This window comes from Capra hircus, chromosome 3 (genome assembly GCF_001704415.2).
Source record: "Capra hircus breed San Clemente chromosome 3, ASM170441v1, whole genome shotgun sequence".
Classification (NCBI taxonomy): domain Eukaryota; kingdom Metazoa; phylum Chordata; class Mammalia; order Artiodactyla; family Bovidae; genus Capra; species Capra hircus.
In genome coordinates this window covers 94,361,741-94,388,948 of record NC_030810.1, presented here as the reverse complement: position 1 = coordinate 94,388,948, position 27,208 = coordinate 94,361,741, and the positions used below count along the sequence as shown (strand labels likewise).

Below are 27,208 nucleotides of genomic sequence, written 5' to 3'. Positions count from 1 at the left end.
CGTGAGGAAATGCTGGTGCAACAATGGTGCCAAAACCACAGGGTTGACACAGACCCTCAACATGTAAAAACAAAACACTATTTGTGAAGTGCAATAAAATGAGGCATGCATGAAGTAGAATAGAAACTGGAAAAAAATAATCTTTTAACTCAAAACAATTATTTGTTTCTTTTCCCCTATAAAAGTGGAAGAAAGAGAGGCTTAAAAGGGAGAGAGAGGTTAGTACATTACTTCAGTTTAAAAAACCAAAAAACCTCAATGCACTTTCCCAGTGGCGAGAAGATAGAAGCTGGGTCATTTCCTAACTCTTCGTTGACTCCTTAGAGGGCAGTATTATTACTTTTCTTTGAAAAGCATACCTTAATTACATTCATACTGAAGAATAAGTACCAAATCCTCTAGGATAAGCAAACATTACTTCAGAACCAGATGGTGATGGCGTGTCTGTACCTGTGCAAAGACGTGCACATCTGCACACGCACACAGGCTGCTGTCCCACACAGGGACAGAGGGCCCAGCTGCCACAGTGGCCGACGGGGGCCCGGACAGCAGACGGCCAGATTCTTTGGCTGTCTAACCAACTGAGAAGTGTATTTGTGTACATCCAGTTTACATGTGGTGTCATCTATATATAATATACAGGACCTTTAAAGTACTTATACAGTTATTACATTTTAAAAGCAGAGATATAAATAAGAGAAACTCCCTAGAATCTGGAAATTTCTGGAATTTCAGAAACATGGAAAACTGTCCACTATGGTGGCTGAAGTCTGAATTTGTTACAGATCTTCCTTCAGAAAACAGTATTTTAATTATTTGGGTCTACTCTGTAGTTATGTTCTCAACATTAACAAAAACAATCACTAGGTTTAAACTAACATTTTTAGACTTTTAGCCCCCACCATAAAACTGTTTCTAATCACAGGTCAAGCTAACCTTATATTTAAAGGAAAAAAAAAGATCACTTCTAGTTAGCATATTCAGTGTCAGAAATGACACTGTAGGAAGGTAACAGTTTTCCAAAACTTTAAATATGACCAAAGGCATCGTTTCATGGCTGAAAAACTTCCACTCCCCACTACCTAACGTGATTTAGGAAGTAGCAGGCTAGCAAGACACTTTGGAATACCATTTTTGGAAAGCCAAGTCAAAGCTGTGGTTTTGTCCTTTTCTTTGCTTTTCTTTTGGGTCAGGATGAGTGCAATCATTGTCAGGGTTTTTCCTAACCCCATATCATCCGCTGCAAAATGAAAACAAAAATAGGAGAGGTAATTACTTTGGGCAAGGAATCAGTTCAACTTCAAGAGATGCAGTCAGGGTAGATATCAGCCTATTCCCTCTTGCCATTTATTTTGCAATCTAAGTCACAGACATTTATTATGACCTCTGTAAAATTTAAAACTTATTATTTAGATCTTATTTGGGTCTCTGTGTTTTATTGTTCCTTATCCAATGCATTCATTGGTATCTCTCTCAGTTTGATGATGTTACCTATGTGTATGTTAGTCTCTCAGTCATGTCCAACTCTTTGCGACCCCATTGACTGTAGCCCACCAGGTTCTGATGTCCATAGGATTCTCCAGGCAAGAATACTGGAATGGGTTGTCATTCCCTTCTCCAGGGGATCTTCCTGACCCAGGGATCAAACTCAGGTCTCCTACATTGCAGGCAGACTCTTTACCATCTGAGCCACCAGGGAAGTTCCAGATGTTGCCTAGTAGTCTTATTTATTACCCTGCAAAAGCAAAAAGGTCCCAGTAGATATATCCTGCTACCCACTTTACTGCAATTCTGGAGTTAGAGTTAACTCAAGACAGTCCTCACCATCCCCTTAACTTATTCATCAGTGAAGGTCATAAATTAGCATTTCTTGGGTACCATCACCATGCTAGTTACTAAGCTTATCCAATTTACTATTTACACCCTATAAAATAGTATTATCTTCTTTTCAATGGTTTAAATATGCATTCTGACATAAGCAGAGGTAAAATGTCACATGGGCTCTGGTTCAAGTTCTGGCTCTGCCACTGTGCAGAAGAGTTACCACAGCAGCTGACTACTCTCCTTTGAAAGGCCAGCTTACAAGGCTGGCTCTCGGCTAGCATGTGGAAACTCATTTCAGGAGGGGTCCCCCCCTTCCCAGACTGGGAGGAGTGGCTCACTACACCTTAACTCCTTGGACCCACAGTACAGTTTGTACTGAATGCCTTCTTTCCCTCTGGGAATCTAGAATTTCAGTACCTGCCAGCCTGAAGCTGCCTATGTGGGTTTTTATCCCTCAGTAAAAATCCTGGGTGCCAAGTCTCTAACAAGCTTCCGTGGCTGGCAACGTTTTACCTGTGTTTTCATACGTTGCTGCTGGGAGATTAAGTACACAGAGTGACTCCACTGGGACAGGACTTGCACCCAGTTTCCCCTAGACTGTGCCCCATGTGCCTTTTTCCCTAGCTGATTTTGATTTATATCAAATCAAAATAACTAAATTATTATTCAGTTTATTTGACTGCAATAAGTTACACCCATGAATATGATGCTGGGAAAGACTGACAGTGGGGGGAGACAGAGGATGAGATGGTTGGATGGCACTATTAACTCAATGGACATGAGTCTGGGCAAACTCTGGGAGATGGCGAGGAACAGGGAAGCCTGGAGAGCTGTAGTCCATGGGGTCACAGAGAGTCAGACATGACTTAGTGACTGAAGAGCAACATATAACTATATGCTGTGCATTCTAGCAAATCATCCAACCAGGAGGTGAGCTTGGGGACCAAGACACAGCCACTTACTAGCCGTAGTGGACCTCTGTCACATTTTCTGGAAGTTGAACACCTTGGAAATTTTTAGTGTGATGAGGCTCCAAAGCAGAGCCTGGAAAACTTGTTTCCTGCCTCCTCTGTAGCTAAGGCACCAGGAGCAAGACCAGGCTCTACAGAGACTTACACTCACAGCAGACTTTGTTTCAGATGTGAGCATCTTCAGAAGATGAGGCTCCCCATGAAGCCCTCTCAACAGGAAGGGGTAGAGACAGCAGTGTGTGGCTCTGAGGAGCGGTGCTTTCCTCTACTGCTGCGAGGCACGGAGCAGCCATATCGTTCTCACAGGACATTCCATTGATAAGTTGACTCTGGCCATTGCTCCTAGAAGTCTGGCCTCCAGCTTGGCCCTCCACATCTTCCAAAGATTCTGTGGGCCACCAGAGAATAAACCCTCCCTCTGCTTCATCAGCCAGAGCCAGTCTCTATTGCCTGCAGCCAAGACCTGACTGATCCTATGGCCGTGTACTCTGGAGCACATAACTTAAACTTCCTGATTGATGTTATGGCTGTGTACTCTGGAGTGCACAGCTTAAGCTGCTTGACTGATGCTATGGCTGTGTACTCTGGAGCATGCAGCTTAAAGCGTCCTGACTGATCCTATGGCCATGTACTCTGGAGCATATAACTTAAACTTCCTGATTGATGTTATGGCTGTGTACTCTGGAGCCCACAGCTTAAGCGTCCTGACTGATCCTATGGCCGTGTACTCTGGAGCATGTAACTTAAACTTTCTGATCGATGTTATGGCTGTGTACTCTGGAGTCCACAGCTTAAGCTTGCTGACTGATGCTATGGCTGTGTACTCTGGAGCATGCAGCTTAAGCTTCCTGGCTGATCCTATGGCTGTGTACTTTGGAGTGTGCAGCTTAAGCTTCCTGGCTGATCCTATGGCTGTGTACTCTGGAGCATGCAGCTTAAGCTTCCTGGCTGATCCTATGGCTGTGTACTCCGGAGCACGTGGCTTAAGCTTCCCATACTACAGTTTCCTCATCTGTCAAACAAGGTGTTAGAGTAGCTACCCACAACAGTTGTTGAGAGGACTGAACAAAGCAAAGTATTTGTGGGTTCTTATCCCAAGGCGAGACTCACCCAAAATTCCTCCTTGTGGCTTCTGGCTTTCCCGCCATAGCAGCCAGGCTAATGCCTGCTTCTGGTGCGGCAGCAGAGAGATCTGACAAAGGTAGTAACCGGAAGTTAGGCGCCGATTTCTGAAGAGAGGCCATGCTGCAGCCTGGCCACATGGACTCCCTCCTCCACTCATTTACCTCCTGTAAGTGACCCTCTCAACATTCTAGCTGTCAGATAAGCCGCTTGTTTCCCCGTGAAGTCTTGGACTCCACTCTCTCACTGGGGGTCACCACGTGTCCTGGCCTGCCCACAGTTACCGTTCACGCCGACGGCCCAGGCTGTCTATCAGCGGCTGCCTGTCACTCTCAAGTGACAGCTGCTTCGTCTGCTTAATCAGTCCAAGTCAAGAGCTCTGAGTGACCACCCTACTCCCACCAGCCGCTCTGCGGGCTCTTCCTCGTTCTCTCTTCAGCGTGACTCTCCTCTCTGTGGGCACTGTCTCAGTCCACAGTGCTAGTCATAAATGATGGCCCTTTAACTGGGGGCCTCCCTGCTAGTCTTCCCTTCACCCAGTTTATCTGGAATTCGGTGACATAAATAACTTCCTTAAAATATCCCTGCTCAAATTTCTACAGTGATTCCATAGTATCTCTTAAGCTGTGCTATGCTTAGTCATGTCCGACTCTTTGCGACTCCGTGGACTGTAGCCCGCCAGGCTCCTCTGTCCATGGGGATTCTCCAGGCAAGAATACTGGAGTGGGTTGCTATGCCCTCCTCCAGGCGATATTCCCAATCCAGGGATCGAACCCAGGTCTCCCACATTGCAGGCAGATTCTTTACCATCTGAGCCACCAGGGAAGCCCAAGAATACTGGAGTGGTTAGCCTATCCCTTCTCCAGGGGAATTTTCTGACCCAGGAATTAAACCGAGGTCTCCAGCATTGCAGGTGGATTCTTTACCAGCTGAGCTACTAGGGAAGCCCTCTCTTATGCTGCTGCTGCTGCTGCTAAGTCACTTCAGTCGTGTCCGATTCTGTGCGACCCCATAGATGGCAGCCTAACAGGCTCCCCCGTCCCTGGGATTCTCCAGGCAAGAACACTGGAGTGGGTTGCCATTTCCTTCTCCAATGCATGAAAGTAAAAAGTGAAAGTGAAGTCACTCGGTCATGTCCGACTCTTCGCAACCCCATGGACTGCAGCCCACCAGGCTTCTCTGTCCATGGGATCTTCCAGGCAAGAGTAATGGAGTGGGGTGCCATCGCCTTCTCCACTCTCTTATGCTATCCTAGTCTAAATTCCTCCACCAATGCTAGGCTCCATAGCAAGAGACTCTTTGTGCTAAGTTACACCACCTGCTGCTCCCAGCTCAGGTGCTGGGATCATCACTTAATAATATCAATATCTGATCTTCCCTCTGACCACCACTCCCTCTCACTGGTGTTTGGTTTCTATCCTATTTAAAGGCTTGCAGTTTCTTTAAGGCACAAATAATACTCCTGACCGAGAAAAACTTTTCCTTTGTTTCAAATGCCTTTGTACTTTGCATACACGTCACAGTATGTGACAATGCACATTTTCTGTCTTACAATGATTGCCTAATCATCTTACATTGACTGTACACGCATTTTTACTCCAACTAGCTCATTAAACGCAGTAATTCGTCTGCATCCCTGTGGTGCCTATTGAAGCTCAATAAATGATAAATGCATCTGTTACTGCTACAGACATATAACTTAATGATGTTAAGGAAAAAAAAGTGGTTTTTATTTTCACTGCTAAACAGGAAAAAAGCAAACACCGTAAGGGAAACCACTTGAGTGTGATTTGTAGAAAAGATATGTCAGAACGGCTCTCTGGGACTTCCCTGGTGACAGAGCGGATAAGAACTCACTTGACAGTGCAGGGGACAGTTTCAATCCCTGGTCCGGGAAGATTCCACAGGTCCTGGGAGCAACTAAGCCCAGCACCACAATGAAAGAAGCCACCTCAATGCGAAGCCTGCGCACCTCAAGGAAGAGTAAAACACCCTCGCCGCACGCAACCAGAGAAAGCCCATGTGCAGCAACAGAGACCCAGAGCAACCACAACTAAAAATACATAATAAAATTTTAAAATAGTAAATTAAAAAAGAAACCAAAAAGGACTATTTAAAGAAAAACAACGAAGAATGGCACTCTGCTAGGCACTTTCCCAACGGCTGGGCCCCCTCCTCGTGGGTGCTAGGGCATTATCCAGGATACTCTGCCCTGCGGGCCTTCCCAGCTCACCTTCAGCCCAGCTGGATCCTCTGCCATGGCGGTCTCCTCAGGACAAGACTCAAGAGAGCGATGCAGCTCATCAATGGCTTCACTTGTGATCTTCCACACTGCATGAAGGCCATTCTGGCTCACAGTGCCTGCAGACAAGTCGAGATTGTGAGTATTACGTCCTGACCAGAGCTGCAAAAAGGCAATTCATTATTTGCCAGATGATGGATCTGTATGGGCTAAAAATTCTTGCCTCCAGATTCTCCTAGCCGCTCTGGCTCCTTTAGCCTCATTCTCTGTATGTCCGTCTTTTAAAGTTCCCACTAATAAGTGCTCTAATAAAGGACAAAGTAATAGAAAGTATAACTAAAATATAAGATAATCTATAATATTTTTAATTTTTTTTCAGCTTTGAAGAGGTGGCAGAGAAAACAACACCATCAGAACTTTTGGAAAAAAAGACCCCTGGGGCTGGATTCCAAGAAGAAAAGCCAGCAATAGAAGAGACCGAGCGCACAGTTCAGTTCAGTTCAGTTCAGTCGCTCAGTCGTGTCCGACTCTTTGCGAGCCCATGAATTGCAGCACGCCAGGCCTCCCTGTTCATCACCAACTCCCGGAGTTCACTCAGACTTACGTCCATCGAATCAGTGATGCGATCCAGCCATCTCATCCTCTGTCGTCCCCTTCTCCTCCTGCCCCCAATCCCTCCCAGCATCAGAGTCTTTTCCAATGAGTCAACTCAGGCACAGAGAGAGCCCCAAATATGCACATCCCAAGATGCCTGCACTGCACCGGGAATACTTCAGTGCTGGAGACCACTCGTTCTATCGATACACAGAGAACTTCTACTCAGGTTAGGTAATAAATACAAGCACCTTAGCTGGTTGCAAATTTAGGGATGAAGTACCCAAATAAGAGATTCCTAAATGAATAAAAATCAATTATCCACTTAAACGTTAAAATGTTTTTAAATGAAAATCTATTTTAATGGGATTCTTTCCTAAACATACTACATAACTTCTTACCTTAATAATCCACCTTAATTTCTCTAGGCAACTCCATCACCATGGTGATGACTGCACGACGCTGTCATGCAGCAATGTTCCTCCGTCTGGAGCCTAACTAAGCTGTGCCACTGGACTAAATACGTTTTCTGTTTTGTTTCAGAGGAAGTAGTTAATTCACAACACTGTGTTAGTTTTGAGTGTACAGCAGAGTGACTCAGTTATATGCATTTTTTTATACATATTCTTTTCCATGATAGGTTATTATAAGACATCCCAGTGCTATGCAGTAGATTCTTGCTGCTTATCTATTTTACCTATATAAGTACATTTTCTCTGTGCCCTTTTAGAGGGATCCTTGGGTCACATGGCACCCTGTCTATCCCTTACCCTCTTCTGACTACTGCTTTTCAACTTTTCTCCCCTCCCTCCGGTTTTCTTTTTTCTCTCCTTTTCCTTTCCACAACCTGAGCAGTTCTCAGGAGAAAACTGGCTTTTGCTTTTCTCATCGCTGTCAGCCCAGCCGAGTTCCTGTGTCCTGGTCAGTAAACCATATGATCATATTACATAGTTGAGGCTGTTCTGGGGATCCTTCTCCTGCAGCTACTTCAGAATTCATTGCTGTCTGTAGAGTTCAGGATGGAAACGCTCATTTAAATAGGGTGGTGCTGCTCTCTGTGGGTCTATTGGTCACGGTCACTTACTCCCCTGCCCTGTCTCAGCGCGCACACACACACACACACGACTACAGACATATCCACTGGTTTGCCTTCCTCCTCATGTAAGTTTGAGTTTTCACTCACAAACATTTAGTAGATGACTCCCACATGCTGGCCACCAAGCTGGTTGATTAAGGGCCATGAACAAGGTCAATGAATAGGGCAGACACAGTCTCTGCTCTCAAGAAGGTCTAAATTACACTGTAAAAACTCAGCTGAGCACCCCCAGCTTTATTACACAAGACAGAATGGCTTCTCCCTTCTCATGGACACAAAGGCACCTACAAGGCAGCACTGAACTTGTAGGTGTAGCTATTCCCCCAGGGCCAGGCCCTCGGATCTCACCTCCACAGCACTGACCAGACCCTCCAGCAGCTTCCTGGTGGGCAGCCTTCAGTCCTTGAAAACCCAGAGGCCAGAGATCCTGACCCTGCAGGGGTTTGGGAGGCACCAAGCGGGGAGGGTCAGTGGTCTCTTTGGTGAAGTTACTCTGCTGAGGTTCTTGAGTGTTACTCTTCTCCTTAGTGTCTGCTCAAAACACAGGAAAGAACAGATTACACTTCAGAAAAGTGAAGGAATTCTATGAGCGAGGTGAGGTCAAGAGGGTGGGATCACCATGAGCAGGGGAAGGCTTCCTAGAGTGTGAAGAATTTAAACCGCTTCTTAAACAATGGGAAAAGACTTGAGTCCACAGGAAATAGGAGAAAATTTTTATCAATCACAGATCCAGCTTAAAAGGAAGTTCTGAAACAGACAACAAGATGGGCAGGTCAATGCATCAACCTATTCTTTTAATGTCAGGAACTGTTCCTCAGATTAAAAAAAAATTTAAGTATTTATTGAATTTGTTACATTGCTCTTTTCATGTTTTGGGTTTTTTGGGGGGTGTGGGGCCACGTGGCATCTGGGATCTCAGCTCCCCGATCAGGGACTGAACCTGCACCCCCTGCATTGGAAGGGGAAGTCCTAACCACTGGACAGCCAAGGAAGTCCCCCAACCTCTTCTTTATCGAAATGGCTCTCAAATGTCTCTTGAAGTTCACGCAAACCCCGGGTTCAGGGGCAGAACCCCTTTTACCTTGCTCTGGGGAGAGGGCCAGGGCACTGAGCGCTTCCTCCAGCTCCTGAATTTGCTTGAACAACTTCTGACCCTTGTCTGGAAGAGCCTGGATGTTCACCGATGCCAGTGTGTTCTGTAAAACAGATCCTATAAAATGGGTCACTCGCTCCTCTCGAGAGGTCACAGGTACTTTCAGATTAAAACAGCCTAGAAAGCTAAAACTGTAGCATTAGTCTTTTAGCTATGTGTGTGAAAACCAGAACCTTTCTTCTTTCTAAACCCAGCTGATTTACCAATCCTGAACATACAACCATAGCAAAAGGCAGAAACTAAACATCCACCTGTGAGACCTTCCTTACATTAATATATTTCACACATTAATATCTGTTCGTGGCGCACCTGACCTGCCCACAGCAGGCAATGCTCTGACCTCATAAACAAACACAGATGGCAGTTACCTTCTTTTGTCTCAGTTGTGTTGTGAGGAACACACGTTGGGCTGTTGGGTCTGAAGGTTCTCCCTTCTTGGAAACACTCGAGGCAGAAGAAACTTTTCTTTGCACACTCTGACCAGGGAGCTTAAGGTCCTTCTTCTCCTGTGTGTCAGGAGGCAAGTCAAAGAGTAAGGGGCTCCCTGGCTTAGACGAAACAAAAACAACGTCATCGTCCTCACTGCCACCACTGCCTGTGTCAGCCTCTCGCCTCTCTCCTGCGGGGCGCCCTGCGGCCAGTGGCGCAGGCTGAGCAGCTGGTTCCTCTGGAGCAGGCATGTCCCAGGTCCCCGACTGAGCCTGAAAATGGCCCTGGAGCAGACTCTTTTGGAGAGTCTGTGTGCTTGGGTCATTCCCTGTCTTTGTTTCTCTAGCCTCCCAGCTCTCAGGGTGCTCCTTGGTGAGGTGCTCCCCTTTCACGGGCTGGCTTATTGAGTGCTGACTGTGAACAATTTGAGGCAAAGGCTTAGTTTCCTTTTCTGTCGGAGGTTCTGATTCTTTTTGGACAGAATGACTCTCACTATCTGACTTCCCCTGAAATGCAGATGGTCCTCTGAGCCCATTTCCACAGACCTGTTTGGCTTTCATCTCTAAAAGGTGTCTTTTGTGCATCCCTTCTACCTGTTTGGCTTTCATGTCTAAAAGGTTTCTTTCGTGCATCCCTTCTATCTCCTTTGCTTCGCACTGAAACGCTGTCTTCTCCCCTTGCTGTCTGTCTTGAACTGCAGGCTGTTTTTTCTTTGCTCCCAGGCCAGATGAGAGCTCTTTCTCCGCCCAGCACTTAGATTCCGGCTTCTGTTCCTTCTTTTGATCCAGGCGTGGATCTCCCTTTTCTCTTTGCTTCTTATCAGCTGTCTTTTCCTCATCTTCACCTTTGATGAACTGTTTCCAGACGGATGGTTCTTGATTCTTATCAAGTACCTTGAACGGATTTCTCAGCTGGCTGGAAGGATAATGAGATGGCTCAGAGGCAAGCTGAGACTTACTGGTTCCAGAATGTTCTTTAGAATTAGGATCCTAAAAGACAAAGGAAACAATCTAATCTTAATATAAAATATGAATGCAACCTTCACACCTAGAAGGCCTTTCTTCAGAGGAAATGGGAAAAGTAAAAGCAGTCCAGTTTTTCTAAACGTTCCTGGGATCATTTCCTGCTCTAGAAAGGACTGCCAAACTCACACAGTATTCGTTTCTTAACAGTACTTTCAATGCTTGGTTCCTTCTCTGTCCGTGATCACTGCTTTTACAGGTCCCAAGGAAAAGCAGTGTGCGGGTCAAACTGTTTTAATAATAGCAATAGCCACAATGTGTATTTTTCATGAAAATGACTCTCTCAAGATGAACTTTTCCCCAAACCTAAACAGCTCTGATTTTGGCTTTAGGATGGTTTCAAATCTAGACCCTTAAGTCCAAGCTATCCCTCTACAAGTCTCAAGACCTCCCTCAGTCTAGTTCCTCATGTAATAGACATCTGCAGGGTCTCTCCTAGTTCTCACATTCCAGAAGCTTACAAATTACACCCAGTTTATACAAACATCAAGTAGATAACAGTCTATAAAAACATGCTGGGACTTCCCTGGCGGTCTAGTGGCTAAGACTTCATGCTCCCAATGCAGGGGGTCTGGGTTTGATCCCTGGTTAGCGAACTAGATCCCACATGTCACAACTAAAGATCCTGCATGCTACAAATAAAATAAGAGTAGCCAAATAAATAAATATTTTTAAAAAATTCCTGAGGTTAGTCAAGTAAATTTAAATTTTTTCCCTAAATAGGAGAATGCTAACTATAGAATGGGCTTCCCTGGTGGTTCAGATGGTAAAGAATCTGCCTGTAAGGCAGGAGACCTGGGTTCGATTCCTGGGTGGGGAAGATTCCCTGGAGAAGGGAATGGCTATCCACTCCAGTATTTTTGCCTGGAAAATTCCGTGGACAGAGGAGCCTGGCAGGCTATATATAGTTCATGGGGTCAAAAAGAATTGGACACAACTGAGCGACTAACACTACTACTACTAACTATAGAATGGATAGATATTTATGTATGACTGAGTTCCTTCACTGTTCACCTGAAACTATCACAACATTGTTTGTTAACTGGCCATAGTCCAATATAATATTAAAAATTAAAAAAAAAAAAAGATCCAAATAGTCCTTTGAATTAAGAGTCCCAACAGGGTCTACCTTGCTGAAAGAAAAGAACTCTTTCAGAGAAAGTTCGATGAAGACCAATCAGTTTATAATGGACTTTAGGGTATTTTCAGATGATCCCACAGGTTAAACATCTTTACGCAGTCAGATCTGAAAACACATGAATAATTCCTACCTGCCATGGGATATTTCCACACCACTGTTTCCCCTCTGCTTTACTTTTAACACATCGGAAGAGCAACCTGATAAAGTATAAAACACAAATAACCGAGTTTGTGAAAATCCATTAAAATAAAAGATGAACTTGTTTTTAATTCAAGAAACCCTTTTATTTGATAACAGCTTTGAAAGGTCACTTGAAACCAATTGCTCTTAACATGTACTCCATTTAAAAATTTTAATTTAAAAATTCTTTACCTCATAGGATATTTACAAGACCTGAGAAGTGTAAGAGTACAGATGTCATAGTAACCACAGAGTATTCATAGATTAATTCTTTTAACTCTACAGAATGACTGACATGGAAACACTGATCCACAAGGGCTGCTAAAACCAGAAAAAAGGAGATAACCAGACATTGTGTGTCCCTAATGAGAGGCCACAATACTTCCTATAAAGTAAAACCAAAAAAATAAGCCAATCAAAGATCTCCCCAGTTACCCAATGGTTAAGACTGCACCTCCTCTGCAGGGGGCCTGGGCTCCATCCCTGGTCTGGGAACTAAGACCCCACAAAACTTACAGTGGCGTGGCCAAGAAAAGAAAACTAAGACAAAAACGAACCTGAATCTGGTCAAACCTCTGGGTCCAATTAACAGTTTACAGGAAATGCAAACAGATGAACACGTAAAACTAGACCAGGGGATGTAATCTGCAAACTCCTATAGAACAAACAACCTGATTCCTTCAATAAGTAACTCACAAGGGAGAAGAAAAAGACTGGGGGGACCTATTTAAGAGACGTAAAGAGAAAATCAATTACCTGCAACCTGTAGACCTTATTCAAATTCTGACTTAAGCAAACGAGCAAAAACTACCAAAAATAAACTATTTACAGTATTTATGACTCTTCTGGAAATCTGTACTCCAATTGGTTAAAAAAAACAGTCCATATTTTTTACAGCTATGCACTGAAATATTTACAGAAGAAATGACATTATGTGGGATTTGTCTCCAAACATGGAGGAGCTGGTGGGTAGGGTGCAAGGATATAGATGCAACAAGATTCGCCATGAGTGTGACTGTTGAAGCTCACGTGCAGTAATTCTATCCTGTCTACTTTTGTATATGTTTCCAATCTTTCATTAAGAAAAAAAAAAGACTGACTACAGGCCTACATCCCAGGGCAAGGCAGTCGCTGCTCACACAAACACTACCTATATTCCAGCTATGCAAAAATGGCTGTGCTGTCCCGAGCTCAAACTAAGCCACACCCTCTCCATCCCACTGGACTTTGCACGTGTACCACTCTCCATCCAAAGAATATCCTCCTTACCCCTATTTGCCCACCATTACCCCATCACCAGCTGTCAATCCTACAGGTCCCTCCACACCTTTGCATGCTCTCTGTCCTGTTCATGCACTGTACTGCTTCTGTATTTTTGTTGTATATGGTTATATTATGCTTATATCTGCCTGTCAGCAACTAGAAGGCGATAACTCTCTCTTTATTCCTAAGCCTCGCTGTTTGTACATAATAGTTAAGTATTGTTGAATTTAACAGAACCAACTGAATTCTTCCTTACCCCAAATAACTCCTCAAAAACATTTAATCAGTTAAATAAGAGCCTTTGACATATGTATTCCATTTAATTGTTTAAATAGGTAAAATGCTCAATCAAAAAGTATAAAACGACAGTGAAAAGCACCTCCTCTCCATCTGTTCAGTTCACATCCCTCCCAAGTAACCATTTCTCTTAGTTTTTGGTTTGCCTTTCCAGAGATAGCTTTAATGAATATTTAGGTCAATGTATTTTCTTTATTTCTTCCTTATTTACTCAAGTGGGTAGCATAGTATGCTGTGCTGTGCTTAGTCGCCCAGTTGTGTCTGACTCTTTGCAACCCCATGGGCTATAGCCCGCCAGGCTCCTCTGTCCATGGGGATTCTCCAGGCAAGAATATTGGAGTGGGTTGCCATGCCCTCCTCCAGAGGATCTTCCCAACCCAGGGATCAAACCCAGGTCTCCCTCATTGAGGTGGATTCTTTACTGTTTGAGCCACCAGGGAAGCCCAAGAATACTTGAGTGGGTAGCCTATCCCTTCTCCAGGGGATCTTCCAGACCCAGGAATCAAACCAGAGAATCCTGCATTGCAGGCAGATTCTTTACCAGTTGAGCTACCAGGGAAGCCCAGGTAAATATCTTGCTTGCCTTTTTTAAAAAGACTTAACAACATGTCTTGGAGATTTTTCTATAAAAACATATACATAAAGGACTTCCTTATATGTATATATTTTCTACAACTGCACAGTTTTTTACACAGCAGCAGTTTTCCACTATAAGGATGTTCCATTATTTATTTAACCAGACCCCTCTGGTTATTTCCAATCCTTTACTATTAAAAGCAATATCACAATGAATAACCTTTTGCATATGCCATTTAACAGGTGTTTTAATATATCCATTGGGCAACTCTCTATATTTCATGCTGTATATTAGAGCCTTCTCTGTTTTCCTTCATCAGTTAGCTTCTAGATTTTATTTATTAGCTCACTTTTTTTTTTCCTTTCTACCTCATTAAGTTCAATTTTATCTGCATTAACTCCTGCTTTCGTTTTCTTTCTGTTTAATTTCTTGTCCTTTTTCTAGCTTCTTAAATTAGTACTGTGATACACAACACAAGGGCTTCATTGGTGGCTCAGTGGCAAAGAATCCGACTGCCAATGCAGGAGACGTGGGTTCGATCCCTGTGTTGGGAAGATTCCCTGGAGAAGGAAACGGCATCTCAGTATTCTTGCCTGAGAAAGCCCAGGGACAGAGGAGCCTGGGGGGCTACAATCCATGGTCGCAGAGTCAAATACAACTTAGCAACTAAATAACAAATAGAACACAAATCACAACAGTCTGAGTCCTAACTCAAAATGAATCCTGAGCAGATCACAACCCCTCGATGCCATTACTTCACTTGCGTGTAAAAGCAAAGATAACAAGCTCCAAATGGACAAGTGTTCCATAAGAGTGAAAAAGAAGACATGGACTTTCCTAGTGGCACAGATGATAAGAATCCACCTGCCAATGCCGGGACACGGGTTTGATCCCTGGTCTGGGAAGGCTCCACATGGCACAGAGCAAGTAGGCCCGTGCACCACAACCACTGAGCCTACATGCTCTAGGGCCCACAAGCCACAACTACTGAGCCTGCATCCTGCAACCACTGCCATCTGTGCACCTAGATTCTGTGCTCCACAACAAAAGCAGCCCACACACAGCCTCGAGAGAGTAGCCCCCACTCTCCACAACTAGAGAAAGCCCACGCAGACAACAAAGGGTCCAATGCAACCAAAAAAAATAAATAAAACTATTTTTAAAAAATAGAAAAGAAGAAAGGACCAGCTCCTATCATACAAACTCATAATTTTCTCATTCAAGTTCACAATAAAAAAAACCTGTGTTGGTCTCTTTAATTTTTTCTTACTTCAATAAGAAAATTTAGTTCTGAGCATATAGTTCTGAAAATCTCTGAAATGCCTTGATTGCAAAAAACTCAAAGGCTACTATTAGGGAGTACTACTACTTATGAAAACAGGTCAAGAACAAATTCTTGCTGTTGAAAGTATATCAAGTACCTGAAACCTTATCTGAAAGAATATTTTATAAACAGCATGTATTTTAAAGCCCAAACTTCATAGACTTTCAGGAGAAGGGCAAGATTTGAAGAGGGAAGTAAACACCACACAATGAGCATCAGCTATGTGCTAGGCGCACTGCAAAAAATGTTTCTGCTTACATTTTTATTAAAAACAATCTAGAAGAGCTTCTCTGTTTTTAGGATAAAAGTTTGTCATGTTTGTTAAATTGTAAATCAATAGAAAAAGCAGTGGAAATATATTATCATAGAGAAAGCAAACACTGAGTCCACTATGAAAAAGAGTGTAATTTCTACAGTATATTCGTTAATTATTTTCCAAGGCATAGGTTATGAACAAGAAAAATGAAGAAACCAGCTAGGGATCATTCAAGACCAAGTTCAAGTCTCAATTCCTCCACTTTCTCAGTAACCTTCATCAGCCTTAATCTCTTACCATTGGTTTTACAGTCAGAGAAACATCTGGCATTCAAACACATACAATTTAGCACTCTAACATGCAGATCAGCGGAGAAGGCAATGGCACCCAACTCCAGTACTCTTCCCTGGAAAATCCCATGGACACAGGAGCCTGGTAGGCTGCGGTCTATGGGTTCACGAAGAGTTGGACACGACTGAGCGACTTCACTTTCACTTTTCACTTTCATGCATTGGAGAAGGCAATGGCAACCCACTCCAGTGTTCTGCTGGAGAATCCCAGGGGCGGGGCAGCCTGGTGGGCTGCCGTCTGTGGGGTCGCACAGAGTCGGACACGACTGAAGCTACTTAGCAGAGCATAGCATGCAGATCAGACTGCTCACCAACCTTCCTGTGTTTAACTCTAAGCCCAATCGTGTCTTAGGGCCCTTAGAAATACAGGTTCCCTTCCACATGCAGCAATGGAAAAACATAAAGCTGGATTTCTACCTCACCTTTTACACAAAAATTTAAGATGGAACAAAAATGAATAGAATAAAAATGTAAATGTTCTAGGAACAAAAAAACGGAGATGAATATTTTGGCAATCCTAATGTAAAAAGGGAATGACAAAATCCTGCAGCTGAGAGATAAAGGATTTAGTAATTTGACTACATAGAGGTATTAAATGTCCATATAGTAAAAATACCATAGGCAAAATTACAAGACAAAGGACAACCTGGGGAAAGGAATTGCTGTACACATTACAAAAGGCTAATATCCTCTCCATGGGCTTCCCAGGTGTCCCAGTGGGCCTGCCAAGGCAGGAGATGCAGCAGATGCTGATTCAGTCCCTGGGTCAGGAAAATCCCCCGGAGAAGGAAAGAGCGACCCACTCCAGTATCCTTGCCTGGAAAATCCCACAGACAGAAGAGTGGGGGGGGGGGGGGGTGGCCTACAGTCCCTGGGGCCGCAAACCGTCAGACACAACTGAGAGAGCACACACACGTAATAATGTTCCCATACAAGAATTACTCCTGCGGTACAGCACAGCACATGCTACTCCACACACCTAGCCACAGCACTGGCTCTGCTGAGTGGGCTTCTTTATGGGCTGCTGGAGCCCAAGGTCCTTCTGCATGGGCCTGGCTCACGTTCCAGTGCCTCTCTGTCATCAGCCTAGCTCATCATCATTGGGTTAGGTAATCTGCACGCCAATTTTACCCAGTAATCAACCGACCACAAAAGGGGTGTCCTAGATGTGCACAGATTCATATGCTATTAAAAATGAAGCATTTGGGGGACCTCTCTGGTGGTACAGTGGATAGGAATCTGCCTACCAATGCAGGGGTCACGGGTTCGATCCCTGGTCTGGGAAAATTCCACATGCCTTGGAGCAACCAAGTAGGTGAGCCACAACTCCTGAGCCTATTTGCTACAACTACTGAAGCCCGCATGCCTAGAGCCTTTGCTCAACAACGTGAGAAGTCACTGCAGTGAGAAGCCTGAACACTGCAACGAAGAACAGGCCCTGCTCTCCACACTGGAGAAAGCCTGCGCACAGCAATGAAGACCCAGTGACGCAAAAAAAAAAAAAAAAAAAAAAAAAACCTCTTTAAAAAAAAAGTAAAAACATAAAAGTATTTTAAACATCCCAGTACCACCAGTTATTTAAAGAACTAAAACCTGTTTTACCAATCTATAGACGAAGAATATTACCATCTATTTTGATCCTTGAGAATAAAAGCTAAAAGACAGAGAGAGAGAGGGAAGAGAGGAGAGAACAGAACTCAGGAGCTTGATGACCATGTCCAACATCTATATCAACATGTGCCACACTGTTCCTGTCAAGGCAGGAGCTCTTCTCTCTGGTTTTACTGAGCAACAATCACAGTTTTCTTTAATGCCCAACAACAGGGTCATGGCTGAAGGGCCAGTCAAATGCTGGTGAGTGGTACCATCTGGTGTTTAGTAACAGAACTACACAAAAAAGTACCTTCATGCCAACATAAGAAAAATGGGCACCTTAGTGTCACTTTGGTTCACACCTCCCCTCCACTAATCTGCTACAACTGTCTCCTAGCTAGGTTAAGCATTAAACGTAACAGTACTAATTCAAGGATATAAAGTCCTTAAAGTTCTTGAAAAGAAAACCCAAATCTGGGGAAGAAAAGCTTGTGCTACCTGATGTCTTTCTCCAGAGTGCAGGGATTCTGGCTAAATGCTTTACTGTCTACTAAGGAAGTCATCATCCATAGATACATTAGCTATTTCTTTTTTACGTTTTCAGCCTATACCACTTATCAGGGTATACCTGTTGGATTTTTTGCTGTTTGTTTTTTGTTTTTTTGCTTTGTTGTTAATTTGTTGTGTGCTGTAGAACTGTATTTTATTTGTGCTAAAACAATCTTTTCAAAGCTCTACTAAGTTCCTCTTAATAAGTGTTCTAGACTTGAGCTAAAAGAAATGCATTCAAGAATTTTTTCTATTTTTAAAATAATGAGCACCTCAGCCTCGTCTACCTTGTGTAAAGAGTAATAGAGACAAGTTTTCAAGATTCTACCCTCAGCCTAGCCCTCTCTTTGGAACTGCCCACTCACTTTTCCAGCCTGCTTCACGTGTACAAGACACGTTGAGTCCAAAGCTCTATGTGTTAGCCATCCTTTACTGATGTTAACTTTCCTTCCTTGTTTTGCTTAATGGTAAACTCACCCAACCAGGAAACCATTTCCTGAGCGCTGACCATGTGCTAAACACCAAACGAAGTGATCACAGGCATGACTGCACTGACCCTCACAGCCCAGGGAATCCAGTGCTACCATGACTGCTATCCCAGCTGATTAAATGGAGGAAAGAACATGCTTAACCACCAGGAAACATGTTGTATCAATTCTCTTTCAGCAAGTGTCCTCCAGTGTGTGTGTGTGTGTGTTAGTCCCTGAGTCATGTCTGAGTCTTCTCCACCCCATGGACTGTAGCCTGCCAGACTCCTCTGTCCATGGAATTCTCTAGGCAAGAATACTTGAGTGGGTAGCCATTCTCTTCTCTAGGAGATCTTCCTAATCCAGGGATCAAACCCAGGTCTCCTGCACTGCAGGCAGATTCTTTACTGTCTAATCCACTGGTCTAAGCACACCCAACTCTAATGCCAGGGCTTCAGTCCAAATTCATCTTTCACTTAGAGAAAGTTGGTGTGCCTGAAGTTGGTTAGATCTAGGCTCAAATCCCAGGGGCTTCCCTGGTGGCTCAGTGGCACAGAATCTGCCTGCCAATGCAGGAGACACAGGTTCAATCCCTGGGTTGGGAAGGTCCCCTGGAGAAGGAACTAGAAACCCACTCCAGTGTTCTTGCCTGGGAATTCCCATAGACAGGGAAGTCTGGTGGGCTACATTCCATGGGGTCACAAAACAATCAGACACAACTTAGTGCCTACATAACAACAAGGCTCAAATCAAAGCCATGCCACATTATAATGCTGGGACCTCAAATTCCTTTTCTAACCTCTCTAAATGCTTTCTCATCTGTCTATAACACAGGAATACTGAAACCTATCACAGTAGATTCTATGAAGAGGTCATGAACATGCCATGTAGTAGGCACTCGATAGCCCCAAATAGTTCAGTGGGTTCCTTGCCTCCACTGCCATCACTTCCTAATCTAACTTCCATAGTTCTTTTTTTGATGCAAATTGAATAAAAAATTCCTCAGCATCTTCCTACCACATAGAACAGTATTTCTGTATGATCCAAGGCCCCCAGTAGTATGTAAAGGAGACTGCTTTAAATTCAGGCACTAAAGGCTTCCTGGCCCCACTGTACTAGCAGGAAACAATAGAAAAGTGAAATTTTTTAAAATTCCACTTATAAAGACTTCTCTGGTGGTGCAGTGGATAAGAATCCGCCTGCCAATGCAGGGGACACAGCTTGGATCCCTGGTCCAGGAAGATCACACATGTGCGGAGCAACTAAGCTGGCCAGCCACAACTACTGGGCTGGTGCTCTAGAGCCCACAGGCTGCAACTACTTAGCCCACATGCTACAACTACTAAAGCCTGAGAGCCTAGAGCCTGTGCTCCGCAACAAGCGAAGCTGCAGCAATGAGAAGCCTGGCACTGCAATCAAGAGTGGCCCTCACTCACCAAACTAGAGAAAGCCTGTGCAAAGCAACAAAGACCCAGCACAGCGAAAAATTGGTAAATAAATGATTTTTTTTTAATTCCATTCATAATAAGATTGTCAAGAAACATAAACACTGAGGACTAAATTTAATCAAAAGGGTATATAGCACTCTATAATCAGAACTATTCCAAAATGCTAAAAGAAATTTTAAACGTCATAAGCAAATATACCTTGCTTATGGACTGGAAGATCAAGATTAATATCAGTTCTCCCGACACTGATCTATACAGATTCAATAGAATCCCAACTGAGCTTTCTGAGGAAACCGTAAAAGGTGATTCTACATTTTATATGGAAATGTAAAGGACCCAGAATAGCAAATCTTGAAGAGGAAAGTTAGAAGACTCACAGGATCTTATCTGATCATGTCAGGATAGGCGAAAAGATCAATGGAAGAAATTAGCGAGTCCAGAAATAGATCCACACACAGCGGTCAATTTTTCACAAAGGTGCCAAGTGTTTCCATGGGAAACATTCAAAAACTGGTGCTGAAACAATTGGATGGCATTCATTCGATACTACATGAAAAAATAAATGACCTTCTATTTCATAAGGTATGCCAAATTAATCTGAGGTAGGGCACAGAGAGATAGTGAAAGAGAGAAAAGCCTGGCGTGCAGCAGTCCATGGGCATGCAGAGCTGGACAAGACTGAGCAACTGAACAGCAACAAAAGGCGTAGACTAAACCAAAAAGTCATAAAAAAATAAAGAAAACAACTATAAAACTTCTGAAAGAAACCACTGAAGAACTTTATGATCTTGAGTTAGGCAAAGATTTCCCACAGAAGACAAACAGCACAAATCATAAAAAAATGATAGATTGGATTTCATAAAATGAAAAGTTTCTACTCTTCAAAAGACAGTCAAGAAAACCAAAGCCACAGACTAGGAGGAAATATACACTAGGACCTGTGCAGAGAATACATAGGAACCCTTCCAACTCAATAACAAAAGATAATACAATTTTAAAGATAGAAAAAAATCCCCCAAAGTTACACTGTATGATTCCATGTATGTAACACTTTGAAATGACAACATTTTAGAGCTAGAGATCAGGTTCATGGTTGCCAGGAGTGTACAGAGGGAAATAAGAGGAAGGTGGGGATAGTTACAACAGGGCAACAAGAAGGATCCTCTGGTAAAGGAACTGCCCAATATCTTGACTGTTGTGGTAAATACACAAAAGGTGGCTCAGCTGGTAAAGAATCTGCCTGCAATGCAGATCTAGGTTCAATCCCTGGGGTGGGAAGATCCCTAGAGAAGGGAATGGCAACCCACTCCAGTATTCTTGGCTGGAGACTCCCACAGACAAAGGAACTTGGCAGGTTACAGTCCATGAGGTCCCAAAGTGTCAGAGATGACGGAGCAACTAAGCACGCATGCATGTGCACATGATAAACTTGCACAGAACTGAATGAGCGCCGAAGAACTGATGCTTTTGAACTGTGGTGTTGGAGAAAACTCTTGAGAGTCCCTTGGACTGCAAGGAGATCCAACCAGGCCATTCTGAAGGACATCAGCCCTGGGATTTCTTTGGAAGGAATGATGCTGAAGCTGAAACTCCAGTACTTTGGCCACCTCATGAGAAGAGTTGACTCACTGGAAAAGACCCTGATGCTGGGAGGGATTGGGGGCAGGATGAGAAGGGGACAACAGAGGATGAGATGGCTGGATGGCATCACTGACTCGATGGATGAGTCTGAGTGAACTCTGGAGTTGGTGATGGACAGGGAGGCCTGGCGTGCTGCGATTCATGGGGTCGCAAAGAGTCAGACTTGACTGAGCGACTGAACTGAACTGAACTGAACTGAACTGAACTGAAATGTATACCTACCATTAGGTAAAGTCTGCAGAGGATCTCCTTGTACTATTTCTTAAGCTGCCTATGAATCTATAATTATCTCAACAAAAATTTCCATTTAAAAAAATGGGCAAAATTTTAAACAGATACTTCATCAAAGAAGATATACAGAAATAGCAAAAAACTACATGAAACAAAATGGCTTTCATAAACGGTATTCAAAATGGTATTCTGGACAATAATAAAGAATGAATTACTGATAGATACAACTACATGGACAAATCTCCATAGACACTATTACATAAAAGAAGCCAGATTCCAAGAATACATGCAGTATGAATAAAAACAGTAATCAGCTATGATAGATGGGGGGATTATCTAGATGGGATCCAATGGAACTTAATGGGGTAATGGAAATAAATATTCTATATTTTGACTGGGATCTTGATTTTAAGGATGGGTATATACCTTTCTTAAAACTCAATCAGAAAATAAACAAAACTGAACTAGTTGAACACTTAAGAACTGTGCATCTTATTGCATGCATAACTCAGTAAAGAAATATAGCAGTACAGGCAGTTTTCAGTTATATAAAATTGTGAAGATGGTACTTGAATGCCTGTATTTGGTGGGGGGGAGGGATCAATCCAGAATATATAAACTTCAAACTGTCATATAAAGACCATTACATACAAATGTCATATAAAGATCATTACATACAAATGTCATATAAAGACCACTACATATGGCCCCTGCCTTTCTGGCCAATCTTATCTTCTGAATTCTCCACGTAAATATATGCTAAACGACCACTGAACAGAGTTTCCCTGATGGCTCAGTGGTAAAGAATCTGCCTGCCAATGCCAGGGACATGGGTTTGATCCCTGGGTCAAGAAGATCCACTCCAGTATTCTTGCCTGGGAAATCCCATGGAGAGAGGAGCCTGGCGGGCAACAGTCCATGGGGTCGAAAAAGAGTTGGACATGACTTAATGACTGAACAACAAACAAAAAACCATTGAACCAAATGTTTGCAATTACTTCACGCTCCATATACTGATGCAGGATACTGACTGGTCTGTTATATATGACCTCTTTTTGCCCCTAGGGAATTCCTACTTACTTTTCAATACTCATGACAAATATCATCTGCCACCTATGTAGACTTCCCTGCCCTTCTTCTGAGTTCCCATAGAAAAGGAAACTAGCATTTATTGAGTGCTTAACATACATCAGACATTTTTATACATTACCTCGTGGTTCATATGGTAAAGATTCTGCCTGGAATGCGAGAGACCCGGGTTCAATTCCTGGGTGGGGAAGATCCCCTGGAGAGCTAGAGATCAGGAGAAGTGAATGGAAACCCACTCCAATATTCTTGCCTGGAGAATCCCATGGACAGAGGAGCCTGGTGGGCTACAGTCCAAGGGGTCGCAAAGAGTCGGACACGACTGAGCAACTAACTTTCACTTTCGTTCTACTACCAGAATGAGAAAGTTGACAAGCAAGTGCAAATTAATGACTGTTGGTGAGCTGATGTTATTGGCTACTTGAAAGCTGGAGAGGGAGGGAGGTGAAGCAGTTTATCCAGAATAGAGGTCAGGCTTCTCACATCAACAAGTAGCTCAGAAGTTAGGAAGTGACAGTCCAGAAGATATTCTGTACATACAGAAACAGCATTTGTTTTTTATTGACTTTTAAAGACTAGTCAATCCTAGGAAAACACCTGACCATAACCCTTTCAGGCAAAGGAAAACAAAAACAAATACACTTAGCTGTTCCTTTTGGACACTTACCTGTATTCTCTCTTGCCCTGTGATAGAGACAGACCCTGAAGCTCTACCACAAAGTCCTCATGCAATAAACAGTGAGAAACAGGAATGCTAGAAGGGAAAAAAAAAGGAAATTTGTGTTTTAGGAGGCATAGAAGTCAATATCCTAAAATGAAATCTAAAATATGTGTCTTAAATATAAGGGCCCATGTATAATCCCTACTGGGTTTGTAAATCCGACACACTTTCTTGTCCATGTGCATTCCTCTGGGGAAAGGGCCCATCTTTTCCTCTTTTCTCATGCCCCCAAATAAAGTATGACAATAAACATACTTATCTTTTTCCTGAGGACTCAAGTTTAAAATGATATTGTGCTACATACCACTATACTGTGATTCCTCCAAGCTGTGAATTTTTCCCAGGTTCTCCTATCATCCTTTTCCCTCTAATAACCTGATAGCTGTCACTATCAACAAGAGAACTCTGGCAACACATTCTACTAATTACACTTCATGCTTGATTGGCCTAAGTTTAACTCCTCCCTTCCAACTTTTTAGTAGGAAAGAATATAATATTTGAGAGCAAAAATCTAAAGTACTCTCATATGACCTGTGGCATTTTCCTTCTTTTTGCTTATAATCTGGTTTCCAGACATATCCCAAATGGGTCAAATTATCAAATAACCACCTTTGAGTCAAATATTATTATACTAGTTTGTATAGCAATATGTTCTTATAAATGGTACTTTACATAAGGGCATTTTCCTTTTTATTTAAAGCCAAATCTCATGCTTCCATTAATATTTAATTTCTACAAATGCGAATGTGCTTTCGTGTCTCATGCAACTTGAGCTAGGTATTGAACCTAAGAAGCTCCATATACATATTAGAAATGAAACAGTAAACCCTGACATAATGATGTTTATAGCTTGAGTAATTTGTTTGGTTCCTTCTATCTTAAGATTTAACACTAATTTAAATAAAGTCATTTTGTATTTAATTTAAATGGATCCCAGTAATTTCTTTCAAATGAAAAAACAACTCAAAAGAAGGCTAAGAAAATACTTCCTCTAAAAAATTTATTTTCTAAATCTGAAAAAAGATAAAAATCTTCCACTTAAAGTGGAAGTGTAACAAAAACACAAGTCATCTAAATCATTCGGGGAAAACATGAGAAGCTAATATATGTGTTGAAAAAAATTTTTTTCTATTGATATCCATAGTGTCTTACACATGTAGAAAATGCCTTTTCTAAAACCAAGTTCAGTAGAAAGCAGGAAAAAATGCATAATTGTGATAGTTTAAAATTTCACATAGAAACTGTGGACACCAGGTACTATGAAATACTAACAACACTTATGAGAACAGTATTTTCTCACTTCAAAGACGATGCTTATTATTTCTCGGTCTCAGCTTTTAATTTTGTAAAAACGAGAGTGCTGAATCAGATTACTTATGTTTTTTCAGCTTGAATCCCTAATTTTTTTTTTTTTTTTTTTTGAGTATCAAACTCACCACTTAAATGCAGAGAATCCTGTTTTTAAAGGGTCCCGTTAATCTGACTACCAGGGTGTTTTAAACATTTGGAAACCAATTGGGCCTAAGACTAGTGTAAAGCTGGAGCCAATTATTTTCTGCTATGTCTGCACGTTCTCAATTATAAACGGGATGGGAGTAATGTCCCAACAGGAAAAGGGACTGTCAAGGCCAGGCCAGTGAACCCAGAACTGAAAATGTCCAGAAGGATCCAGATGAAGCCAATCCTCCAGATTATAAATGAGAGCCCTGGCGGCCCAGAGACGGAAAGTAAACAGCCATGGGTCACATAGCAAGCAGTAGCGGAGCATGTCCCTAACCTGCCGGGGATTACCAACTACTTCAAGGGCCCTGGCTCTGCAGACCAGGAGTCCCATCTCTCCTAGTCCTTTTGGGCAGCGGGGAGCCGGCGACTCCTCCTGAGTGGCCACGCGCAGACCCAGGGAATTGGGCCTAGCTCGGAGACCTACTCGGTGGCCCGCACAAAGTTGCATGTGTCCGCCCGGCACACGTAGAAGCTCTTTCCTTTATTCGGGCCTTCTCGGACGCCGGTCTTCAGAAGACATAAAGTCCCTAAGGAGAGAAGGTCGACAACGATTACACCACGCTAGGCTGGCAGACCCCTTGGACCCTCGGACCCTGACCTCCTACCATGCTCAGGACACCTAACTACTTCCATCTCGCTCCAGCTTTCGTCTTCTCCGAAGGCACCGCCTCTCCCAACGCCTGCTTCCGCCTTTTTCTCCGCCCTCCTCATTCGGAAACCAATCGTCACCCGCCTCCTCCACTCTTAATCCCCCATAATTCACCGCCGCGGCTTTAGCCACACCCACCCTAACTACTATCAGCCAATCAGACGGGAAATGTGCTCACCTCCAACCAAACACTGCCGCCCTGAGTTTCGCGGCGCGCCGAAATCAAAAATGGGGCGGGGGAAACCTGGTCTTTGGCGGGTCGGTGGGGCGTGGCTGAAGCTGGAGTGAGCTTTGGAGGCTGGCGGGGCTTTCCGGCGGGGAAGGCAATGGCAACCCACTCCAGTACTCTTGCCTGGAAAATCCCATGGGCGGAGAAGCCTGGTAGGCTGCAGTCCAAGGGGTCGCTACGAGTTGGACACGACTGAGCGACTTCACTTTCACTTTTCACTTTCATACATTGGAGAAGGAAATGGCAACCCACTCCAGCGTTCTTGCCTGGAGAATTCCAGGGACGGGGGAGCATGGTGGGCTGCCATCTATGGGGTCGCACAGATTCGGATATGACTGAAGCGACTCAGCAGCAGCAGTAGCAGCAGGGGCTTTCCGGAGGAGGGAAGCTTTGCGAGGAAGGATCTGGTCGACTCTACCTTGCACGCATTTAAGACCTAGAGGCATCCCTAGAGGAAGCAGGCATTACAGACTGCAGAGAAGAGCTCTACAAAGACTCTCTTCCCGAGGCCGAGAGCTCCTAGAGCTTCGCGGTCTTCGGGATGCCAGCCGGGTCCTAGCGCTGGTGGGCGCTCCGCTTCCGCGCTCCAACGCTAGGGAGGGGAGTCCCAGAGAAGCCGCCGCCTCAGGAAGAGGCACTGGATTTGCATGTGGAGGCGAAGCGGGGTGCGAGTGAGGGCCGTTGGGGCGTCCTTTAGAGCTAAGCGGTGAACTGACATGTCTTGTAGAGCGGGCCTAAAGACTTCTCTAGAACCCACGACACAGTCCTTACCCCTACACGTCTGTCTTGACAACCTGGTGGGATGCGCAGCATTTTAAGGACCCCGAGATTCAAAAGTTTGAGTCCCCCCAGGTTAGAGAATTAGTGAGTGGGCAGTTGGCCGACGGTGCTCAGAAAACTGCCTCCTGTGTCTACTGTGTGTTCTCCAGGCACTCAGTGTAGGAGACCTGAGTTAGAAATGTCAGAGTGGAAACAACAGGAGGAATAGACCGCCTTTCGTGAAAGGGAGTTTTATACTGTAAATTTTGTATTGTCAGACTTTTTCTATTAGTATGCGTTTGTAATATTAAAAATCGAGGGTGTAATTAAAAGAAAGGGGACTATTTGAAATCGTAATCAGATCTCTTAGTCAACAAAAAGGGAGGAATAGCAATCAGACATGGCAAGAGAGATGGCTTAATCGTACAACTATTGAGGACCATATGTACAGACATATGGTGTGGCGTGTGTAACTGTATTTACAGAGACGG

The 27,208-nt window shown here is 43.6% G+C and overlaps 1 protein-coding gene across 2 annotated transcripts in view; it reads right to left on the bottom strand.

The window, feature by feature from the left end:
• The window catches only part of TTF2 (transcription termination factor 2), a 50,660-nt gene extending 24,895 nt beyond the window's left edge, over nucleotides 1–25,765 (bottom strand). Inside the window, exons 1-11 of one of the 2 annotated variants that reach the window (XM_018045970.1) lie at nucleotides 25,686–25,765; nucleotides 25,505–25,607; nucleotides 23,524–23,610; nucleotides 11,725–11,791; nucleotides 10,025–10,420; nucleotides 9,371–9,508; nucleotides 8,931–9,045; nucleotides 8,198–8,380; nucleotides 6,151–6,278; nucleotides 3,906–3,987; nucleotides 1,130–1,240 (exon numbers count right to left, since the gene is read on the bottom strand). In XM_018045970.1, the coding sequence (XP_017901459.1) occupies nucleotides 1,130–1,240; nucleotides 3,906–3,987; nucleotides 6,151–6,278; nucleotides 8,198–8,380; nucleotides 8,931–9,045; nucleotides 9,371–9,508; nucleotides 10,025–10,420; nucleotides 11,725–11,791; nucleotides 23,524–23,610; nucleotides 25,505–25,607; nucleotides 25,686–25,713 (1,438 nt within the window). In that variant the 5' untranslated portion in view covers nucleotides 25,714–25,765. Of the gene's footprint in view, nucleotides 1–1,129; nucleotides 1,241–3,905; nucleotides 3,988–6,150; nucleotides 6,279–8,197; nucleotides 8,381–8,930; nucleotides 9,046–9,370; nucleotides 10,421–11,724; nucleotides 11,792–23,523; nucleotides 23,611–25,504; nucleotides 25,608–25,685 lie in introns of both variants that reach the window. The other variant, XM_005677808.3, reaches the window with a different exon arrangement.